Source organism: Lycorma delicatula, chromosome 6, assembly GCF_047948215.1.
Source record: "Lycorma delicatula isolate Av1 chromosome 6, ASM4794821v1, whole genome shotgun sequence".
NCBI classification, from domain to species: Eukaryota; Metazoa; Arthropoda; class Insecta; order Hemiptera; family Fulgoridae; genus Lycorma; species Lycorma delicatula.
In genome coordinates this window covers 13,538,274-13,559,106 of record NC_134460.1, presented here as the reverse complement: position 1 = coordinate 13,559,106, position 20,833 = coordinate 13,538,274, and the positions used below count along the sequence as shown (strand labels likewise).

General features: G+C 29.0%; 1 protein-coding gene across 1 annotated transcript in view; it reads right to left on the bottom strand.

The window, feature by feature from the left end:
- Nucleotides 1–3,861: 3,861 nt before the first annotated feature.
- Nucleotides 3,862–20,833, bottom strand: part of LOC142326564 (polypeptide N-acetylgalactosaminyltransferase 2-like) — a 155,120-nt gene continuing 138,148 nt past the window's right edge. The window contains exons 7-12 of the mRNA XM_075369144.1: nucleotides 20,038–20,213; nucleotides 17,933–18,036; nucleotides 15,982–16,201; nucleotides 15,237–15,447; nucleotides 5,219–5,335; nucleotides 3,862–4,246 (exon numbers count right to left, since the gene is read on the bottom strand). Coding sequence (XP_075225259.1) covers nucleotides 4,091–4,246; nucleotides 5,219–5,335; nucleotides 15,237–15,447; nucleotides 15,982–16,201; nucleotides 17,933–18,036; nucleotides 20,038–20,213 — 984 coding nt within the window. The 3' untranslated portion in view covers nucleotides 3,862–4,090. The remainder of the gene's footprint in view (nucleotides 4,247–5,218; nucleotides 5,336–15,236; nucleotides 15,448–15,981; nucleotides 16,202–17,932; nucleotides 18,037–20,037; nucleotides 20,214–20,833) is intronic.

The window sequence follows — 20,833 nt, the reverse complement described above, 5'->3', positions numbered from 1 at the left end:
TGTGATAAAAACAACTTTCTTATTTTAAAGATAATTATAAAATATCTGAACTTAAAAAAAATACTAAACTTAATTTGCTCGATAATTAACCCAATTAGAATAACTTTTGTCACAAAGTTTTAAGTTATAATTTAAACAAAAAATTAGCTACCTTAAAGCACTTTGTCATAAAACTTATTTTTAATTACTGGAAAGGTATACATTTATTTTTCTGCATAATTATAACATATTGTGATTCAATTAAAATGGATAAAATACAGTCAAATATTATACATTTATATTTATTTATAGACTAGCAGACAATCATCCATACAACCCGTTTTGGTGTTCTAGAACTACATGATATTATATACCTTATCTTAATCCTATTTTTCAAAGTATGTTTCTAAAACATAAAAATAAAAAACTGATAAAAATTAGTATGTTATTTTTATTTTCAAAAAAAGATACTAAGGGAATGCAAAAATCACCAATAAAATATAAATTCATTACTTTTTAAGTCATGTATGAAAAGTAATAAACTTATCTTTTTAACTGACAATAGAAACACTTAGAATTATTATACTTCAAAATTCGGTAAAATATTGATAATATAAGAGTGTTGTTATCTAAATAACATAAATTTATAAAAATAAAACAAATCTTTAATTTACGATAGAAACATGATAATTTTTGATGCAATACTTCAAGGAAATACTCATTAATAGTAATATAAAAAAAAAAACATCTTATTCAATGGAAAACATTCAGTCAAAAACTGGAAGTAAAAAACACACAGATAGATGTTTTCAATTCATTTAAATAAAAATCCAATAACAAATCAATTAAATGTTTAGTCTGTTGCGAATCCAATTAAAAAAAAAAAAATATATATATATATATAAAACTACTATAGTATTTCAACATTTTGTACAAAATTATTTTGATAAAGTAAATGAAATAATCATAAATCAGTTTTTTCATTAATTAAAACATGCGCTTAACACAAACCAAAAAAATGTACAAATTATGAAGATGTATTGCTGTGAAGAAATTTTTCAAATGTGTAATTTAGTAACTCATTTTTAGGCAATATACCTTGACTTATGTAGAAAAAATTCCTTAAACATAGATTTTATTATTTTGCAGGAGTTCTAATTCTATAGAAAAACTTTACAAATTAACAGGATTAGTGTAAATTTAAGAAAAATTAATTAATAAGACATGTTAAGAGAACAAATAGGAAGATATTACCAAGAGTGAAAGAAGGAATTGAAGATGGATGTAAAAAGACCAAGAGAATTTCCAAGAGCAAAATGGATAGAAGGAATTAAAAACAGTGTAGAGAGGAGAGTATATCACTTGCAGCAAGTAGAAGAGAAATGGAGAGAGGATAGTTTACTTATTTCTGGCAGGCTGTTTTGGAATTCAGATATATACATATGTTCTAAACTAAATTGACTGATATACCACACAAGTTAGTTTTTATTAAATGAAAGAAATAAGTAAGCTGATACAAAGTAACAAATCTTTTGTATTTTATTTCATGAATGGAAATACAAGTACAGTAACCATCAGTGAAAAAAGAGAGCAAGTATTTATGCTGAATTTCAGTGAGAAATAACAAGAATAATAATAGCAAAAATAGAAATAAACACAGGAATGTCAAACACAGGCTTATGTCCAATTACAGCTATTTTATAGTAGCATAGTTTTTCATAGTAAGAAGTAACTTTGTAGTGTGTGATAAACTACCAAACCTGACTTTGATTTCAAACCCAGAATCTTCTGAATGAAAGCCAGAGATGCTACCATACTTATTTTACTCTACAACATATAAGTTAGTTTTCATAAATTGGTATAAAAAATTAATAACTGAGATAATGAGAAGTAACAAGGAATAGAAGTAACAAGAAAAATTTAATATCATGGTATGTATGATAAAATTAGTGAGAACAGACTACCATTGAATTTCAGTTAAAATAATCATTCAAATATATATATCAGCACATCTATTCTCAAGAATAATAAATATCCTAGTGAGTCTCAACTTACCAGGAACAATGAGGAGTGAAGTAGTAATAGTAATAATTATATAATTTAATAAAAATAATTAACAGATATAAAGAAAAAATTAATACCACACTTTTTGTTCGAACTTCATATGTTTGAAAGGTTAAAATTATCATTAGTTATTTCGTTTCAAGACACCTCTAGAAATTGTGTGGTATAACCAACCAGTAATTGGTGCAGCCATGCCTCCAAAAAAGGCATCGTGCAGTTTCCATGACTGAATAAGAGATTATTTATACTTCAAATTACCTTTTTTTAATCCCTCTTGAAGTTCTTTCCACCCTATGTTCTTTATCCTAACATTATGCTAAATTGTTCTCCCTTGGAGATACAAATGGAGAACTAGAAACTGAGAAGAATGTAAAAAAACTTTAACAGAACAAACTCAGATGGTACAACAGGAAATTGGACTGGAAGAACTTTGAGCAACAACATTCAGACATGGAAACTTAAAGTATTTTGGTCATGTTATCAAGTCAAGATTCCAAAATACAGACGACTGATTATTCAAGGGAAAATTAAAAGAATGCAGGGAGGAAAGGACATCAAGATTCTGCAACTTAAGATAGTGATTTGTTGTGCCCATCCAATTATTTCACATGATGATTGATAAGAAGAAAATTATCATGATGGCAGTCAAATATTAATCAGACATATAACTCTAAAAATGTAGTTCTGCTCAGCTAAAATGGGTGTACATAGAAAAAATTAAATTCTTGGATTCGCTAAACTTGGAGAATAATGTAACAGCTTTTCCCCTTACACAAGATTAAACAAGCTCTATAACAATCTATAAATATAATTACCAGCAAACCCTTTGCTATTTGTAATTATATATCTTTATCACTTAGCATATGATAGAAACTAGTGATAAACTAGATTGTCATTTGCCTTCCACTTTTAATAGTATTCTGACTGTTGAATGAATAATGAGCAGCGCTAGAGTAAAGTCATGGTCAGTTTTAACATGAGCTCTGAGAACAAAGTAAGATAGTGATTAATTTTAGATAACACATATATATCAGGCTGAAAATGAACTTCAAAAATCAGGAGTCCTAGAAAAATAAATAAGGAAGTTGAAAGTTTATTCACAAACAGAGAAATAACTGTAACCATCAAATTCAACAAAAATAATCTTTCTGAAAACATATACCAAGAAACTATACGATAATTCACTATTCAAATGCCAAAGTATACAACTGGAGCTTTAATACTGACAAAATTCCATCTAGTTTTCTGTTCACATTACTTCATTAAAAAAAAAAAAAAAACTTTTTTAGGGTTTCAAAACCAAATAATTTATTCGGGGTTTTTTCTCTTTCTTCTAGGTAATAATGTCAAGCAAATCTGCTTTATCTTTTTTGAATACTTACAATGATTTATTAAGTTGTCAAAATATTTCATGTGTGTTTCTCTTGCAGGTTATTGCCTCCTTTTTCTATTTAATTACATAACAAATCAGTTTAGTTAATAATTAGTTACCTAATTAATAATAATAATTTATGTACATAGAAGAACTTAGCGATCATATTTTATTATGTTAAGAAATGATAATTCAATTAAAGCCTGTAATAGAAAACTATATATTATTAGTTTAAAAAAAAATTCAAATAACTTATGAATTCAAATACATTCATAGACTGAAAAGTAATTTAACAAATATTAGCAAATGAAAGAACGAGACAAAATACTACAAAGATATCTTATTTCAAGATAAAATAAAATCTAACTAAAGAAGTAAGAATTCATAGAATTCAAAAATTCAAATGACATTATCTAATCACAATATGTCACAATAATTATTCATAATTCCCTTAGTATCTTTTTCTGGTAACTAAAAAATATTGTTATAATTTGGCAACCATGGTAATTAAACATTTCTATTATGACTTGCATGATATTAATTATTATTATTAACAACAACCACCATTTATCACGAAGATGTGAATTCTCACTGTCAAACTTTATTTCTTTCTTTCTTTAATTTCTTTAAGTTCATTTAAAAGTATACCATTATACTAGGATGATTGCTGTTCTATCATACAAGGTTAACGACATAATCCCATTGTTGTGATGGTGATTTTGAATCACATTTTTCAGCTGTTAGGGCTGTTCGTTGAGCAATTCTTGAATCCAAACACAATGTAAGCCTTGCGTGCTTTATAAGGCCACCTTTTGAAACTTGTGCCCATTTCTGTAAAAATTAAACTATTTTATGAATATATACACACTGTAAAATTAATAATTAAAAATATATTTGTAATAATAACAACAGATTAACTAACAGAAAGGATAATAATAGGAAATGATAATTCATTAAGCATTTGTTTATATATGTATATATGTACACATTGTAAAAGAAGGCCCAACATTAAACATTAAGCATCTCACTTTCTTGGGCTAGGCTTTTTGTGCAGACATCAGATAAGATAAATTATTGCTCATTATGTCTACAGGCCAAGCTGCAGCTATCAAATTATACAAATACCTTGGATGTCGTAACTCAAACAAATCTTCACATCTTTTACACAACACTAATAAAACTGAAGTTTTCAGTTACAACATGTACAGACAGTAAGAAAGAGATGATTTACTCACAGAAGATTTTCAAAACCTAACAAACTTAAAGTGATGCTCAAGGTCCTTACCAGTAATAGGGATTCTCCTTGTTCAAAATCCTTCAGGAGATCAGGATAAAAAAGTAACATGTTACTGACCGACAACTTCACTTGACCATCTCAATTAATTCTGTAACAAACTGGTCTTCCTCTGCATAATAGACAGTCACCTGAACTCAAGATCAGGTTTCCACAAGGACAGTCACACCCATTCCCAGAATTACATGATGTGTGGGAGTATTCAACCGAACTTTGAAATATGAAGTTGAATATTTCAACAACTGACATCTAATAGGGTCACCTAAGCCCACTGAAGAAAAAAAAGGGTTTTAATATGACTTGCATACTTAATAATAATATAAATTTATAATAAAAGAGTTTTACTGTCACATGTATCTACATTCATAGTTAAATCCTTTAAATATCAACATCTCTAAAATGTGACAAAGATAGCTTTTTGCAATTTTATTATTCATTAATCATTAGTTTAAACATTTTTTTTTAGGTAAAATTTACATGTAAATTTTTTTCAAATACTATTTTCATACCTGTTCAATAACGTTTTGACATTTTGACATTACAACAACTGCACCAGGAATCTGATCAGTCAGTGTTAAACATAAGTCATGGTGTTTTACATAACCAGTCTCTGTTAAGGCCCATTCCTGCAAATGCAAAACAATAATATTAATTCCAGATACAAATATTCTATATTCCTAAAACCACATACAAAATCATTTCAAGTTCAACACAAACATTTAATAAAAAATATCTCGACATATATTTCTTTTTTTATGACCACATAGGATCACTTTAGTCAGTCCATTATCAAAGTCACTTTGAAGTGACTGTTCAAGCCTCACATTCCTTCGAGTACTTTTTCATATGTTCCGATCTCTGTACCCTTTCTGAAAATGTTTCTGAAAATGTTCATGTTGTGAATTTCTTTCTTGTGCGTGTGAAGCAAGTTTTTTGTCCTTGATTTTTTCCATTTAATTCCATTTTGTCTGTGGTGTCCTCTGATGAAAGGCCAATTTCCTTCAGATTCTCTCTTATTTATTTGATCTATCTGCATCCTGTCTTGGTGTTTTTCGAGTCGAGATTGTACTACCACCAGCTCCTTCAGAAGACTCAAATCTTGCATCCTCATGATGTGGCCAAAGAAAGGTAGTCTCCTCTTATGCATGGTATACATATATACATATATATATATATATATTTCACTGATTATTATCAGTTACTACAAGCAATGAATATTATTAATATTATTATTATGTGTCCAATTCATTTCCTACACTTTTACATCATAAGCATATATTAAACTACACCAAACTCTAGGAAGTAATTCTACTTAACATACTGAAGAAAAAATGTTCAGCGAACATAGATTCAAAAATGCATATTTTTCTGTCTTTTCACCATTTTGTGTTTTGTAAGAAAAAAATTATTTTTCAAGAACGGTTATAAAGTAAAAGACAAAGATAAAATAAAGTACAAAATTTTATTGCGTTATTTTAAATTAACATTTTTTAATAGGAAAATAAATAACAATACTCTTCATTGTCAAATTTCAAAATGGTGGTTGTTTCAATTTTTCAATTAAAAACTATTAAGCATTTTTTTGTGAACAAAATGACACCTTAGTTGTAAAAATCCGATGTCAAACAACAGTTATTGCAAAACGTAGATCTTAACCGATATGATGGCCATCTTATTTTCTTATTATTGTACTACTTGATAACTAAATCAAATTTTCTGATTAAAATTGCTAAAAATTCAACATTATTGAAATTTAATAATAATTATTGTAAGAGCTAGCCTAGAAACAATTAATTCTCAGTTATAAAAAAAAATGTGAAAATCAAATACGTTGTTTATTCAAACAAATTTTGAAAATAAAATTAAAAAAAATATGAAAACTACATATTCAAACAAATTTTATTAATCAAAAAGGTAATAAGTAAGTACTCTGTGATAATTGCAACTTAAACAGCTGTTTTTTTTGCTTTTTTCTTTTTTTTTCTAATTAGTCTTCAGAACCACTGTAAGATAATACTAAAGTAGTAAAGTAATAAAGAATGATATGACAGGTTCGAATCCCGGTCAGGCATGGCAATACCTAACGGTGGACCTGTTAGGTAAGATGATTGATATGAATATAAATGAAGTGTAATCTTATACAGCCTCAGGTTGAACGTTCCTCAGATGTGTGGTTAATTGAAACCCAACCACCAAAGAATACCAGTTTCCACGATCTAGTATTAAAATCCATATAAAAGTAACTGCCTTTATTAGGATTTGAACCTTAGAACTCTCAACTTCAAAATTTGATTTGTGATGACAAGTTAACCACTACACCAGCCCAGTGAGCTGGTTTTTTTTTTACTTACATCGTTTTTCCTTCACTTGTAAACAAAACAATTTTTTTTGTCTTCTACTATTTCTATTGAATTGTAAAATCTGTGCTCTCAATTTTGAAAATTTTTTTTACTGAATATTGTCATTAATTGTATTAATTGACATTTAAAATGAATCAAAATTATACAGATAATGAACTCGCTGGTGTGCATTTTACATACGGTCTTTACAATGGCAGTGTGAGGAAGGCAAAAAGGCTTTACCAAGAAAAGTATCCAAACTGCCATCAGCCAGATAGAAAATTATTTTCACATCTTCATGCACGTTTAAGTGAAACTGGTAGATTTAAAGCCGTCATAGTTGGTCATAGTAGACCTAAAACAGTTTCAATACCACACGTAGAAGAAAGGGTTTTGATAAGATTGCACAGAATCCAGAATTATCGTATAGAAAAGATATTATCCAAGAAGAATTTTCCAAGAAACCATAGCTTATAATACAGTATGGAATATTTTACACTCGCAATTATTGTACCCATACCATCAGCAACAGGTACAAGTTCTTCCACCAGGTGATAACCAATCAAGGATTACATTCAGTAGGTGGTTAATTAATAAGTGTGCCTATAACCCGTTGTAGATGTCTAACATTCTTTTTACAGACGTAAAAAGATAAAACGTTTTACAGATGTAAAAAGTATAGAGGCATCTTTCACTAAGGATGGTATAAACAACTTCCACAACCGACATGTTTGGTGTGCGGAAAATCCTCATGCAATATTTCAAGCAGGAAGTCAACACAGGTTTTCTCTGAACATTTGGGGAAAAATCTACATGGATAAGCTAATCGGGCCTTTATCTTTACCACATAGATTGACAAGTGACACATATTTGGAATTCATAAAAAATGACCTACCTGAAGTTCTAGAGGACGTTCCTTTCCACAAAGAACAATGAACATGTGTGGTTCATGCATGATGGTACACCTGCCCGCTTTGCAATTTGCATCAGAGAAAAATTAACTGATTGTTTTCAAGGAAGGTGGATTGATCGGGGCAGTCCCATTCGTTGGTCTGCACACTCCTCAGAACTGAACCCATTAGACTATTATCTACAATCAGGGTGCAGCTAAGAATTTTTGAGTGTGCACGTCAATCACTAAATGTGTGGATTGTTGTGTTAGAATGAATGGAGGTCACACTGAACATTTGTTGTGATTCTCATCAAAAACAAACAACATTTTACATACTCTTAAAATAATTATTATAAAACATTCATAATGTCGAATTTTTAGTAATCTTAATCAGAAAATTTGATTTAGTTATCAAGTGAGTCATGATAATAAAAAAACACAAGATGTCTGCCGTATTGGTTAAGGCCTACTTTTTCAATAACGCTGTTGTTCTTCATCGGATTTTTACAACTAAGGTGTCGTTTAGTTCACAAAAAAAAAAAAACGTTTCATAATTTTTACAATACAACATAATTTGATAAATCTAATAATTCCTAAGATATTTAAGATTGAAAAATTAAAACGATCGCAATTTTGAAATTTGTCAACGAAAAGTATCGTCATTTTTCTTCTATTAAAAAATGTTAGTTTAAAATAAAGTACAAGATTTTATTGCTCCAACCTTTCTAATCCTTTATAATCTCCAACCATTCTTGAAAAATAATTTTTTTCTTATAAAACACAAAATGGCGGACAGACAGAAAAATATGCGTTTTTGAATCTATATTCACTGGAGATTTTTTCTTCAGTATGTTAAGCAGAATCACTTCCTAGAGTTTGGTCTCATCTTTTAAGGACACCTTGTATACTTTCTTTGTTTATGGAAAAAAAGCTATCACATTATTTTCTGAGTTCAACTTATCCAAGATTTTCAATTTTGTAAAGGCAACAATGAAAAGTAGCTAAGCATAAATCACAAGCAATTTATGTTTAGTCATCACCCAATTCTGTTGATAGTAAGTATATGAGTGTCTAACAATTACTAACCATTTACAGTGAGTGATTTTTCACAAACAAAAAATTTATGTAAAATTTTAAATCAGATTGAGAAAATCTGACTTAATAGAGACATTTGAAGTATTAAAACTAACACTTTGGAATGTGAATCAAACAAATGTATTTCAAAAATTTCTCAAAGATGGTCAAAATTCAACAAGTAATGATTCTTATTCAGCACAACCATTCAGGTGGAAACCTGATCATCGTAATCCCCATAGGGGAGAACACCTGCTTTGTGACAATGTTGCAGGTGCCTTACCACCCCCCCTCTGTTCATAGTTCTGATGAGCTTTATCTTTACCACATTTAGAGGGTCTTTTAGACCCTCTAAACTATAACACAATACAGTCATCTGTTTGGCCTCATCAGGATGCCATTGATGCAAATGCCTCAGCAGACATTTCCATCAGTGTATTTACCCAACTTACTATCGCCTTCATATGGCCTCTTCCAACCACAACCACCTATCATAACTTACAACCCTCAACTATCCAATTAACCGATTCACAGAAGGTTTCAACATAGAAGGTTTCACTCAACCCTTCCTCTATCTCAGTTTAATTCAGACTATGCACTCAAATCATTACTTGATTGGGTCTTTAATGGAAACCTGATCAGCTCAACCATAAAAAAAATCTGATGTGGACAACACAAGACTTCCTTTTACGCCTATTAAATTATATTACACATTTTTTAAAAATAAAAGTACATAAAATTTTATTTCATTAAAAACTTATGATGGTTTTTCTTCTTTTTTGTTTGTTATTGAATTATTATTTATCATAATTTTTTTTTACAATCAGGGGTTAATAATTATTAATAAATATATTTAAATTAAAAAAAAAAGAGTTAAAAGAAAAAGGAGATGAAGTCTGATTCAAACCAATGTACCTTCCTCTTTAAGATCCAAATATTTCATTAATTAAAATTTCATTTGGCTGCAACTCTGGAACCAATGAAAATAAGTACCACTTATGATGTAGCATTGAAAAAGCCCTCAATGTGGGCTTATTACTGCAGCTAAGAAAGAGTCCAAAATCCAAATTTTTTGGATTTAGGCTTTTTTGGACACTTTTATTTCAGTCAATTGCAATCTCCAAAAAGGTTCCAAAAAGGAGGAACCTTTTCAAAATTATCTTTAAAGGGCTGGAAACCACCCTCTCCGCTACAACTACCCCAACTCAAAAATCTTAAATGGCAATAGTAACATATAATTACATTAATTGACTACCCAAAAAAAGTAATGAATTTTAGTGAAAATTAAAATCCACGTACTCCTTTGCTCCTTTTACTCCTATTATTAAATAATCTTTATTTAAAATGTTTGAGAATTTATGAGAAATAATCTTCATATATATATATATATATATATGTTTTTTAACATGTTTTTAATGTTTTTATATATATGTTTTTTTTTCATAATAATATGATGAGAAAATTGCTCAATATGACAATTATACTCATACCTAAATATCGCACTAACAACCAATTTCCAGGGATAAAAGAGGCGGTGAGGAGTGAAAATGGTTTTCCATTATATTTTTTCATCAGTTTGAAAGTAATTAGTAAACTAAGCTGACTGAACTGCAAGAGATAATCAGTTTTACACTCATCACCTTTATGATGATTTGTACATCCTATGTAACCACATCATGCACATTTGCTCAGTGTAAAGTACAAAATTAGTTTTTGAAATGAAACAGTGTTATACTCTTAAACATTCTCTAAAGGGGTATTCCATTTTAATTCAACAAATTTTCAAAAATTTTATTGGAACACTGTTCTTGATTTTGATTATATTCGGTATATGATAAAAAATATTTCTTTTATATTTAAAAAAAATCTTTTTCTTGAGTAATAGCCTATTTTCTATCATGCCAATGGGTAAAAACAGCCATTTTCGTCACTTTTTCCATGAAATGTAGCATTCTTATTTTACATCATACAGAGGTCAAAAAAGGCTTTTTGGAAAGAGTAAAGATGGAACTTCATCTTAGTGTACTCAAAATTCATATTGTTACATAGCCAAATCTTGTAATGTTTACTGAAGTTACATTTACAAATTGTTGTTTTTCCAAATTTTGGGCCCAAAATAAATAATGAAGAAGGGCTTAGGGTTAAAGGACTGTTTTTTACATTTTAACTCTTAGGTACTAGTAGTACTTATAAAAGAAATTGGACTGTTACAGTGTCCTTCATTGAAAAAAAATGGCTGCCAAATTTTAAGATTTTGAAAATGTTTCATTTTTGGGGCCCAAAAACTATATGTATGACAGGTGGAAAAATCTGAAATGTTTACAGCAGCAAGTAATTTTTATGTATTTTAAAATCATTTAAAATTTATTTTGTTATTCAAAGGGGTTGACGAGTAATGAAGCCATCAAAACTGCTAAAAACACTGTTCCTTCTAACCATGAACAATGTATCCAAAAAAATTCACAGTATGTATTTTTTCAGATAATAATGTAGGCCTACTATACAAAATATTCTGATATGTCTATAATGAGATATCTTGATATATTCTAGATATCTTGTTACTTAAAGTATGACTCATACATACAAAATCATGTTTAAACACAAGAGTAAATAGACACGCACAGACATGAATATTTGCGTAGTCCTGAATGTATACATTGTAGAAGACTCGGTACCATTTTGATTTCAATGAGATATGGTGTATTGTTGCTAATGTTAATACTGTGGTTAGGTAATATACACTTTTTTTACAAAGTAATTTTATTAGCAGTGAACTTCTCTTTTATGTGATATCTTTTATTTTTAATTTTATTCATTAGAGAAATTTTTATTTTAGCTGTGGAGAAACTGGAATAAGACAAAGCGAGGTGCAATTGGTAGTTTTATAATTTACACTGTTTTGCTATTGTAAGAAACCTTGCATTTTATAAAAACAGATTATGGAGTGTTCAATCGGCATTCACACTGAAACAGTATGTCACAAATTGGCTTAGAAGAGATCTTCAGTATTGCACGATTACAGAGTTTACTGAACAACAAATAACATTGATATCTTTAAGAAGTGGATGTACTAAAACAAAAAATATCTGGACTTTTCATAAAACTGAATATTTTCATATTAATGGGAAAAGTTGCTCTGACCCATTTAGCTGTCATATTAAACTGGTTAAGAAATCTCTTTGAGAAATATCTTTGACACTTTCAACAAGTAATCCAAATTTAAAATTAATTCCAGGCAGAGCACTGTGTACAAAATGCTTAAACAAAATACAAAAACCACAAGATTATACAGAAAATTAACTGGGATGTCAAGATATACTTGAGCCTCAATGTGTTATAGTCGAATCGGTAAATAAAGTTTATTCAGCACTTGGCATTTCCCGTATTAAGGCTCAAAAATTATCGAGCAGCGCAAAGGAACTAATTTAAAAAAATAAAGTTACAAAAATAGCTGAGTCAGCTACCAGTAAATTAAACAATTCCTTTGATTTAAATACTCCTACAGAAGAAACCAGTTTAGTACCACAAAATTATGCTGATTTAGGTAGGGAATATGAAGAATTAATCATTAAAATAAAGGATAAAATGATAACAGTTACATCAACCCAGGCAAGCAGCCAAGCAGCTGGAGCATTAAAAAAATTCAAAATGAGTTTAGTGTTAGTCAGTATTTAGTCCAACATTCTAAACAATTAGTTAAAAACAAGTGGAATTTTGCCACAAATTGGCAAAAAGAAAGCCAACCACGTAATTGATGAAAATGTTATTAAATATGTCCAAGATTTTTACCAGAATAATGAGCACAGCAAGAAGGATTGTGTCTGTAAAACAAAGTGAGAGGAAGAAAATTAATATTCAAAAAGGGCTTATCTTATCCAACTTAAAAGAATTACACAACCTTCAAAGAAAAACATAATTTAAAAATTGGTTTTTCAAAATTTGCTGATTTAAGACCTAAATCTAGTGTTCTGGCTGGTGGGTCAGGTACTCAATCTGTGTGTGTGTGTCATCCACCAAAATTTGCTCTAAAAATGAAATTTGATTATAAAATTCTTCTTTCAACCATGGTATGTGATATAGAAAATGAAACGTGCATGTTGTCACAGTGTGAAAATGTCCAAGGTGCTCAGATTACTGTAAGAGAGCTGGGATGATTTTGATTCTGAAATAAACTACAAACAGTGGGTTTCTGTTGACTGTTGTGAACTAAATATTCAAATCCTTCCATTTCAAGAGTACTGAGATAGACTTACTGAAAATTTAAATAATCTAAAAAGGCAACATTTTGTTGTTACAAAGAAACAAACTAATTTCCTCAACATTAAAAAGGAAAACTTGTTGGTGGGTGAATGGATTGTAATGGGAAACTCTCTCAAAATTTTCCTTTTGTGATACAGGATGAAGTCCAGTCATATCATTGGTTAAAAACTTATGCCACAGTATATCCATTTCTCATATATTTTAAAAAAGAAGGAAAATTACAAAGCCAAAGCAACTCTGATTAGTGAGTACTTGAAGCACAATACTACATTGTTCTTCTGCTTCCAAAAGCACGTTAAAAATAAAGTAAAAATACTGTTACCACACGTTAAACAATTTTTTTTATTTTTCTGATGGCTCCTCAGCCCAATATAAAAACAAAAAAAATTCATAAATTTGTGCTACCATCAAACGATTTTGAAATTGCACCTGAATGGCATTTTTTTGCCTCATGCCATGGAAAAGGACCATGTGATGGTATTGGTGGAACTGTAAAAAGGACTGTGACAAAAGCACATTATCAATTTATTCATTCTAATGAGTTTAGTTGTAATTTTTATAGTCAGAAAAAACATAACATCAGAAAAAACACAACATAACATAGGTTGTTTATGGTTAGAAGGAACTGTGTTTTTAGTGATTTTGTTGGCTTCAGTACGCGTCAACCCCTTTCAGTAACAAAATAAGTTTTATATGGTTTTAAAGTAAATAAAAATTACTTAATGCTGTAAACATTTCAAATTTTTGCCACCTGTCCCACATGAGGTTTTTGGCCCCAAAATTGAAACATTTTCAAAATGGCGGCCATTTTTTTTAATGAAGGACACTTTGTAACAGTCCAATTATTTTTTATAAGTACTACTAATACTTATAAGTACCTAAGAGTTAAAAGGTAAAAACCTTTAATTATTTATTTTGGGCTCAAAATTAAAAAAAAAAACAACAATTTGTAAACGTAAATTCAGTAAACATTATAAGATTTGGTTATGTAACGAAATGAATTTTGAGTACACTAAGATGAAGTTCCCTCTTTACTCTTTCCAAAAAGCCCTTTTTGAACCTCTGTATAATGTAAAATAAGAATGCTACATCTCATGGAAAAAGTGACAAAAATAGCTGTTTTTACCTGTTGGTGAGTTAGAAAATAGAGTATTCAAGAAAAAAATTTTTTTAAATGTAAAAAAATATTTTTTGGCCACTACAAGGTGGGTAGTGGCCATCATATACTGAATATAATCAAAATCAAAAATAGTGATGCACTGATCATTTGTTGAATTAAAATGTTATACCCCTAAAGCAAATACTTTTATTTCTGTTGAATATTAGAAGTAGTTATATATGAAAATATGAGCATATACATTTATGTAAAATTTAAAACTCTTACTCACTGAATTATTCTTAATTATATCTTTTGAACACCATACTCAGAAATTTAAAATGTAGATAATATATTCCTTTATAGAAATCTTATAATTACAGAATTATTCAACTTTATTAAAATATAACATTTTAATAAACTTATTTCATAATGCTTCGAGGTCTACAGATAACTACAAAACAGCTAAACAGTTGAAGTGAATTTTTTAACTTTACATTTAATAGAATTTGTTTGATTTATAATAAATAACAAAAATTAATAGTTTTTTATCATTTCAATGCTGACTATCAACAAAATCCTTTCATGTGTTTTAGAGACTGCTAAGAAGAGAAAATTAAACTGAATTTAAATTAAATTAAAAACTTGAATTTAAATTAAATTAAACTTGAATTTAAATTAGATTTAAATTGAGATAAGCATCAGCTTATCTCAAATGTTTTAGAATGTTAAGTAACACTGAACGATAGAAAAGCAAAATATCATCAGAAACGAATTAACATATTATTTCATATCTCATCCTAAAGATTAAATGCCTTCTCATTTAACATAATAAACAAAAAAAATGAATAAAGAAATATATTTACCTGATTTCCACCAGAATTATGACAAGGATAAATGCCTACAGTACCAGAAGATAAATGTCCCATAGTATCTAAGCACCATGGTCCCTGCTGTATTGTTCCCATTGATATAGTAACATCAGTTGGTACCTTCAATTCAGGGTACACATTTTCTAAATACCATTTGAATGATTTGCATTTTAATTTTTCCTTCAGTTCTAATCTATATTGAATACTGGAACAAAATAAATATGTTATGCTATAATTAATACAATGTAATATAAATTTAAAAGATTAAAATCTTTCACGCTTTAGAATGATTTCTGTGAACAAATTTTAATCACCCAAATATTTCATACAACAAAAAGCTGTAATTTATTTTGAACTAAGTATTCAGAATCACATTCTATAATATCAATGCAAAAACTACAGCAACACACAAGCATGATTCAATAACAAATTAAATACACAGTTGTAGTTAGAAAAGTTTTTAATAAAAATTTTTGATTCTTTTAAATGCAAATGTTGACATTATTATCATTAACTAGAAACAGTTGTTCCATTTATCTGATGGAAATATAATCTCTCTTTCATAAATATCGATTACTATTATTTCACTGACAGAATTTTTTTATTCAGTGTTAATAGACTAAATGGATAAAATGATTTAAAAAATATGTTTGACTTTTCTCATACTGAATAATTCTTGAACAAAGGTTTTATAAAATCAAAATATACTGATAATTGAAAATAAAAAAATAATACTTACTTTCCAAAAGGTATATTCTTAGCTAAAGGTACAGCTGCATAATAATACTTTTTATAATTATCCATCCAAACTTCAGCTGCTCTTCGTGTGTTACGAGCAAATACATTTCCACTACCACCTGGGAATGTATATGGATGTCGTTTTCTAAATACGTGCCCAACCCTGCTACATGGTATTATTTCTAAGCTACCACCACATTGCCAAACTCTGAATGAAATTTCTAAAAAAAGAAAAAAGTGAATAAAATTAAAATGCATCATTCTGTTAAATTATAAATTTTATAATGAAATACCCAGATAAGCCACAAAAAAACACAATTCATCTAAGATAGAAAACAATACATTTACTTTTTAAAAAAAAACCTGTCATAAAAGAGAAATTTAAATAACAGGATAGATTTTATTGATATATTTCCTTGTTGCTGCTCTCACAACCCAGAGACAAATGGCAACAACAGAAAAACTATTTAACTGAATAAACTGAAACTGTCTGGTGTTAAATTATATCTGACACCCCTGACATAGAAAATATTAGCTGTTCAAAAAGAATTTCCACTATTATAACATCTTTTGTTTTTTCAAAATGTAGGCAAAATACCAGTTTTAACATGTATCATAGAAAAGGAGTGAATTGTGAAAAGATTTTTATTTTTGAAGACATAAAATCAGTGAAAGTGTAAAAACTGTATTAACCTTACAGTATGATCTCACATGTGTGGCACCAACTTCAGCAACAATGAGCAGGTCAAGAATGCGATACAAGAATAGCTTAGATACCAAATTGAATAATTATTTACAACTGGTTAAGAATGTAAAAGGTATGAAAGCGGCTGAAATTCAACAGATTAGTGAAATGTATGGGGATAAAACTATGTTCGATGGAATGGTGAGAAAATGGGTTAGGGCATTTAAGAAGGACCATACATGATGTAGCAGAGAGTTAATGTTGAAGTCCATGGGAATAGATGGTTTACAATTGCATCACAATGTAATGAATTTCTTTAAATTTCATGAAGTGTTCTCTATAAAATTGTTTTTGTACGCTTAAATTAATGGAAATTGTGCTCAAGCTGGGTAACAAAAATGCTGACTGAGTCACACCGAAACAAATGTTTAGTCAGTGCTTTGAACTTTCTCATTAGATACTGCAATCCATTTTTATGCAAGCTGTTACTGGTGAGAAGATAAGGCTGTTTCAAATTACACCAGAATTAAAATAACAGTCCACAGAATGGAGACACTCAACACCTCTCACAATAATGAATTACAAGCAAACAATGTCAGCCTGGAAATCAAGTACATTGTGTTTTGGGCTAAACAGAGGCCATTCCTTATTAATTTTTTCCTCATGAAACGATAAAAATGCCAAGACAAATTGTGAGACCTTGACTAAACTGCATTGTGCGATCCAAAACAAAAGGCATGGGATGCTCAAACCGGGAATCGTGCTGTTTCAAAACAATGCTTGGCCAGGTGCAGCTTTTACACCCAAGATCTTATCGTGTCATTTGATTGGGAACAAATTTATCACCCACCATATAGTACTGACCTGGTGGCCAGTGACTACCACAGTGGTCAGCGCCACAATGACAATATGAAAACCATTTAGCATTGGTTATCTTTTGAGGTGGCAAATTTATATGAAGCTGGAATGCAGAAGCTGAATACATAACATGACAAGTGCCTTAAAGAAGATGGAAATAATGCATAATTATAGATTAAGATTGAGGTTATTAAGTGAATATATTTTTTTTCTTTACATTTGTACATTTTTTTATTTTTATATCAAATGGTACTTGCTTAAAAAACATGCCTCGAATAAAGAAATAGAAAAGTGATTTTAACTACAAATATCAAGTAATATGGATCATCATTAATTACAAGAACTAATGTATTTTTATAAAAAAAACAAAATATTTAACAATAACATTTCAATAATTTAACACACTTACCAAGATTTTCACCACCCCATACATCCATCATCATATCATATTTACCAAGTTTATCAAAATATGCTTTATTTATAACAAACAGACCTCCAGCAATCATTGGTGTTCTACAAAAAAAAGAAGTTACAAAGTAAAATTAATTTCAATTACCGGCACACTGGAATAAATGAATTGGTAATCATTTTAATCTAATTGATATAGTGTAAATGTTATTGAAAATGAAACTATATGAAATTATTGAAGTTTACATCCATTCTTTATACAATATCACATGTACACGTTATAATATAATAATTATAAAAAATTGCAAACAAAATAAACACATAAAAGTTAGGCTGCATGAAATAAAACTGATTTAAAATTAATTATTAATTTATTCATCTTGCAACAACGTTACTGATCTATGTGATACAGTGGTAACATCTTTGCATATTATCTGGAAGGATTAGGGTTCAAATCCTGGTCAGGCATAATATTTTTCACATGCTACAAAATTCATTTATCACATAAAAAAAAAGAGTAGGGTAACTGTAATTAGGCATAGGCCTCTAGCTACCAGATAGAGAATAATTTTAAAAACAGACAGGCTGATACCCAGTAGTACTGGGGATCCCAATAAAATGTACACACATTTTGAATAGGTTACAATTATTAATATATAGCAATAATTTTTCTATTCAGAGAGTAAAATTACAAAGGATGTGCAACGTAAGGTAAAGATCAAAAGTTAATTATTATAAGCAAGGAGAGTATTCTTCAAAAAGGAATTCTGCTAATCAAATATACATTTATGGATTTAAAAGAAATTCTTGAAAATATTCATATGAAATGTAATACTTAGTGATAGCAAAAAATGGGCAATAGGAATAGTAGAAAGAAAAACACTGGTATCCACGATATTCATATAAAATAACTGCCTTTACTAGGATCTGAATCTTAGAACTCTAGACTTCAAAATCAGTTGATTTGCGATGATGAGTTTACCACTAGACCAACCCAGTGAGTTTTATATATATATATATATATATATATATATATATATATATATATATATCCTTTAATCATCATACCATGAATTAGCTTCCAGGAACACAATAGTGGCCAGGAGATAGTGTTAACAAATAAAGGTTGGATGATGGTGATTAACCCTTTGAAATGTAATGAAAATTGAGGCCTGTGAAGGATGTTGAAAATTAGGTGGGTTGATAAAATATGAAATAATAAGTTAATACAAACAGGAGAGAAGTTCATGGCACAGTCTTTTAAAGAGATGAGCTACATTGGTCGGTCATATACCAAACATCCAGATTTTGTTAATTTGATAAATATATAGAAAGTAAAAACTGTAAATGGAAAAAAATATTGAAATTTATATGAAATATTTTATAATCATCTTTAAAATAATGTCCATAATAAAATGATGCCCCTTTATATATTTATATAAATTAAATGAAGAGGACATAAAATGTAGGTAATAATATTGAGATTAAAAGAATACCACAGAACTGAAAGTAATGGAAAACAGTCAAATGACTGGTTAATTAAATAAAAATATGAACTATGTAAAACTTAAACTATTACTAAATATTACATATATTTTATCTTTCATAATGCTGTATTATAATACTACTAACATAAATTTCAATCTCATAACTCAAAAATTAAGTCTAACTATTTAAGTGACTCCCCATTAAATAACCATTACATAACCTCTACTTCATTAACTAATGAAAGAATAACACAACTTTTATCACTTTTCAACTTTTAAAATTTTTAGCATAGTAGAAATTATTAAAATATAAAAAAATTAAACAAATTATCTGTGTGACAAACCTGGCAGTAGTGAAGGATGAGCAATGATACATACATGTTTACAATGTTAACAAATTAATGATTGGATGTTAACAAATTTATTAACGGGATGTAAAGATGATTCAGAATCAAGAAATGAGTGCCTATCAAACTCTTCCCATACGGCTAACAACCAACAATAACAACTGGACTAGGGAATAATTAAAACTAAATTAATAATGCTGGATGAAATAAACCTGCTACTTTAAAGTTACTCGTTTAATTACTGTATTATGATGTAAACTATAACTTTTTACCGAATAGGTGCTGTTGGATCAGACTGACGGGTCTTTCTTTCTTCAGGTGAGAGATACTCCCATTTAAACACAAGATTCCAATCAAAACCTCCTCTAAGATCAGCAGAAGCTCCAATATAGTGGAACGTATCCATACTAATCACATCAATTATAGGACACACAACTCTAGATGGATCCTAAAAAAAAATTAAAGAATAAATAAATATAAATAATTAAGTAAAATCACTTCCTTTAATTAAAATTTATTTAATCTGTTTTTTTATTTTATTTATTTTGAATAAATTAAATTGTTCTATTATTCATCATTTTTGATTGCTTTGAATAATATTCCAGAATTTTCTGGATATTTTAAAGCTTTGTTAAATACGTAGCAAGCTTGATCTCTTTTGTTCCATATATCTGTAACTTTTCTTCTTTTTTCTGTTTAGCCTCCAGAACCATCATAAGATATTACTTCAGAGGATGAATGAGGATGATAAGAAATATAGTCTTGTAGGTTACAGGATGACCATTTCTTAGATACATGGTTAATTGAAACCCAACCACCAAAGAAAACCAGTATCTACGATCTAGTATTCAAATCCATATAAAAATAACTGCCTTTACTAGGATTTGAATATTAGAACTCTCGACTTCGAAATCAGCTGATTTGCGATGAAGAGTTCACCACTAGACCAACCTAGTTAGTTTTTATATATATATATATATATATATCCCTTAATCACCATACCATGAATTAGCTTCCAGGAACACAATAGCGGCCAGGAGACAGTGTTAACAAATAAAGGTTGGATGA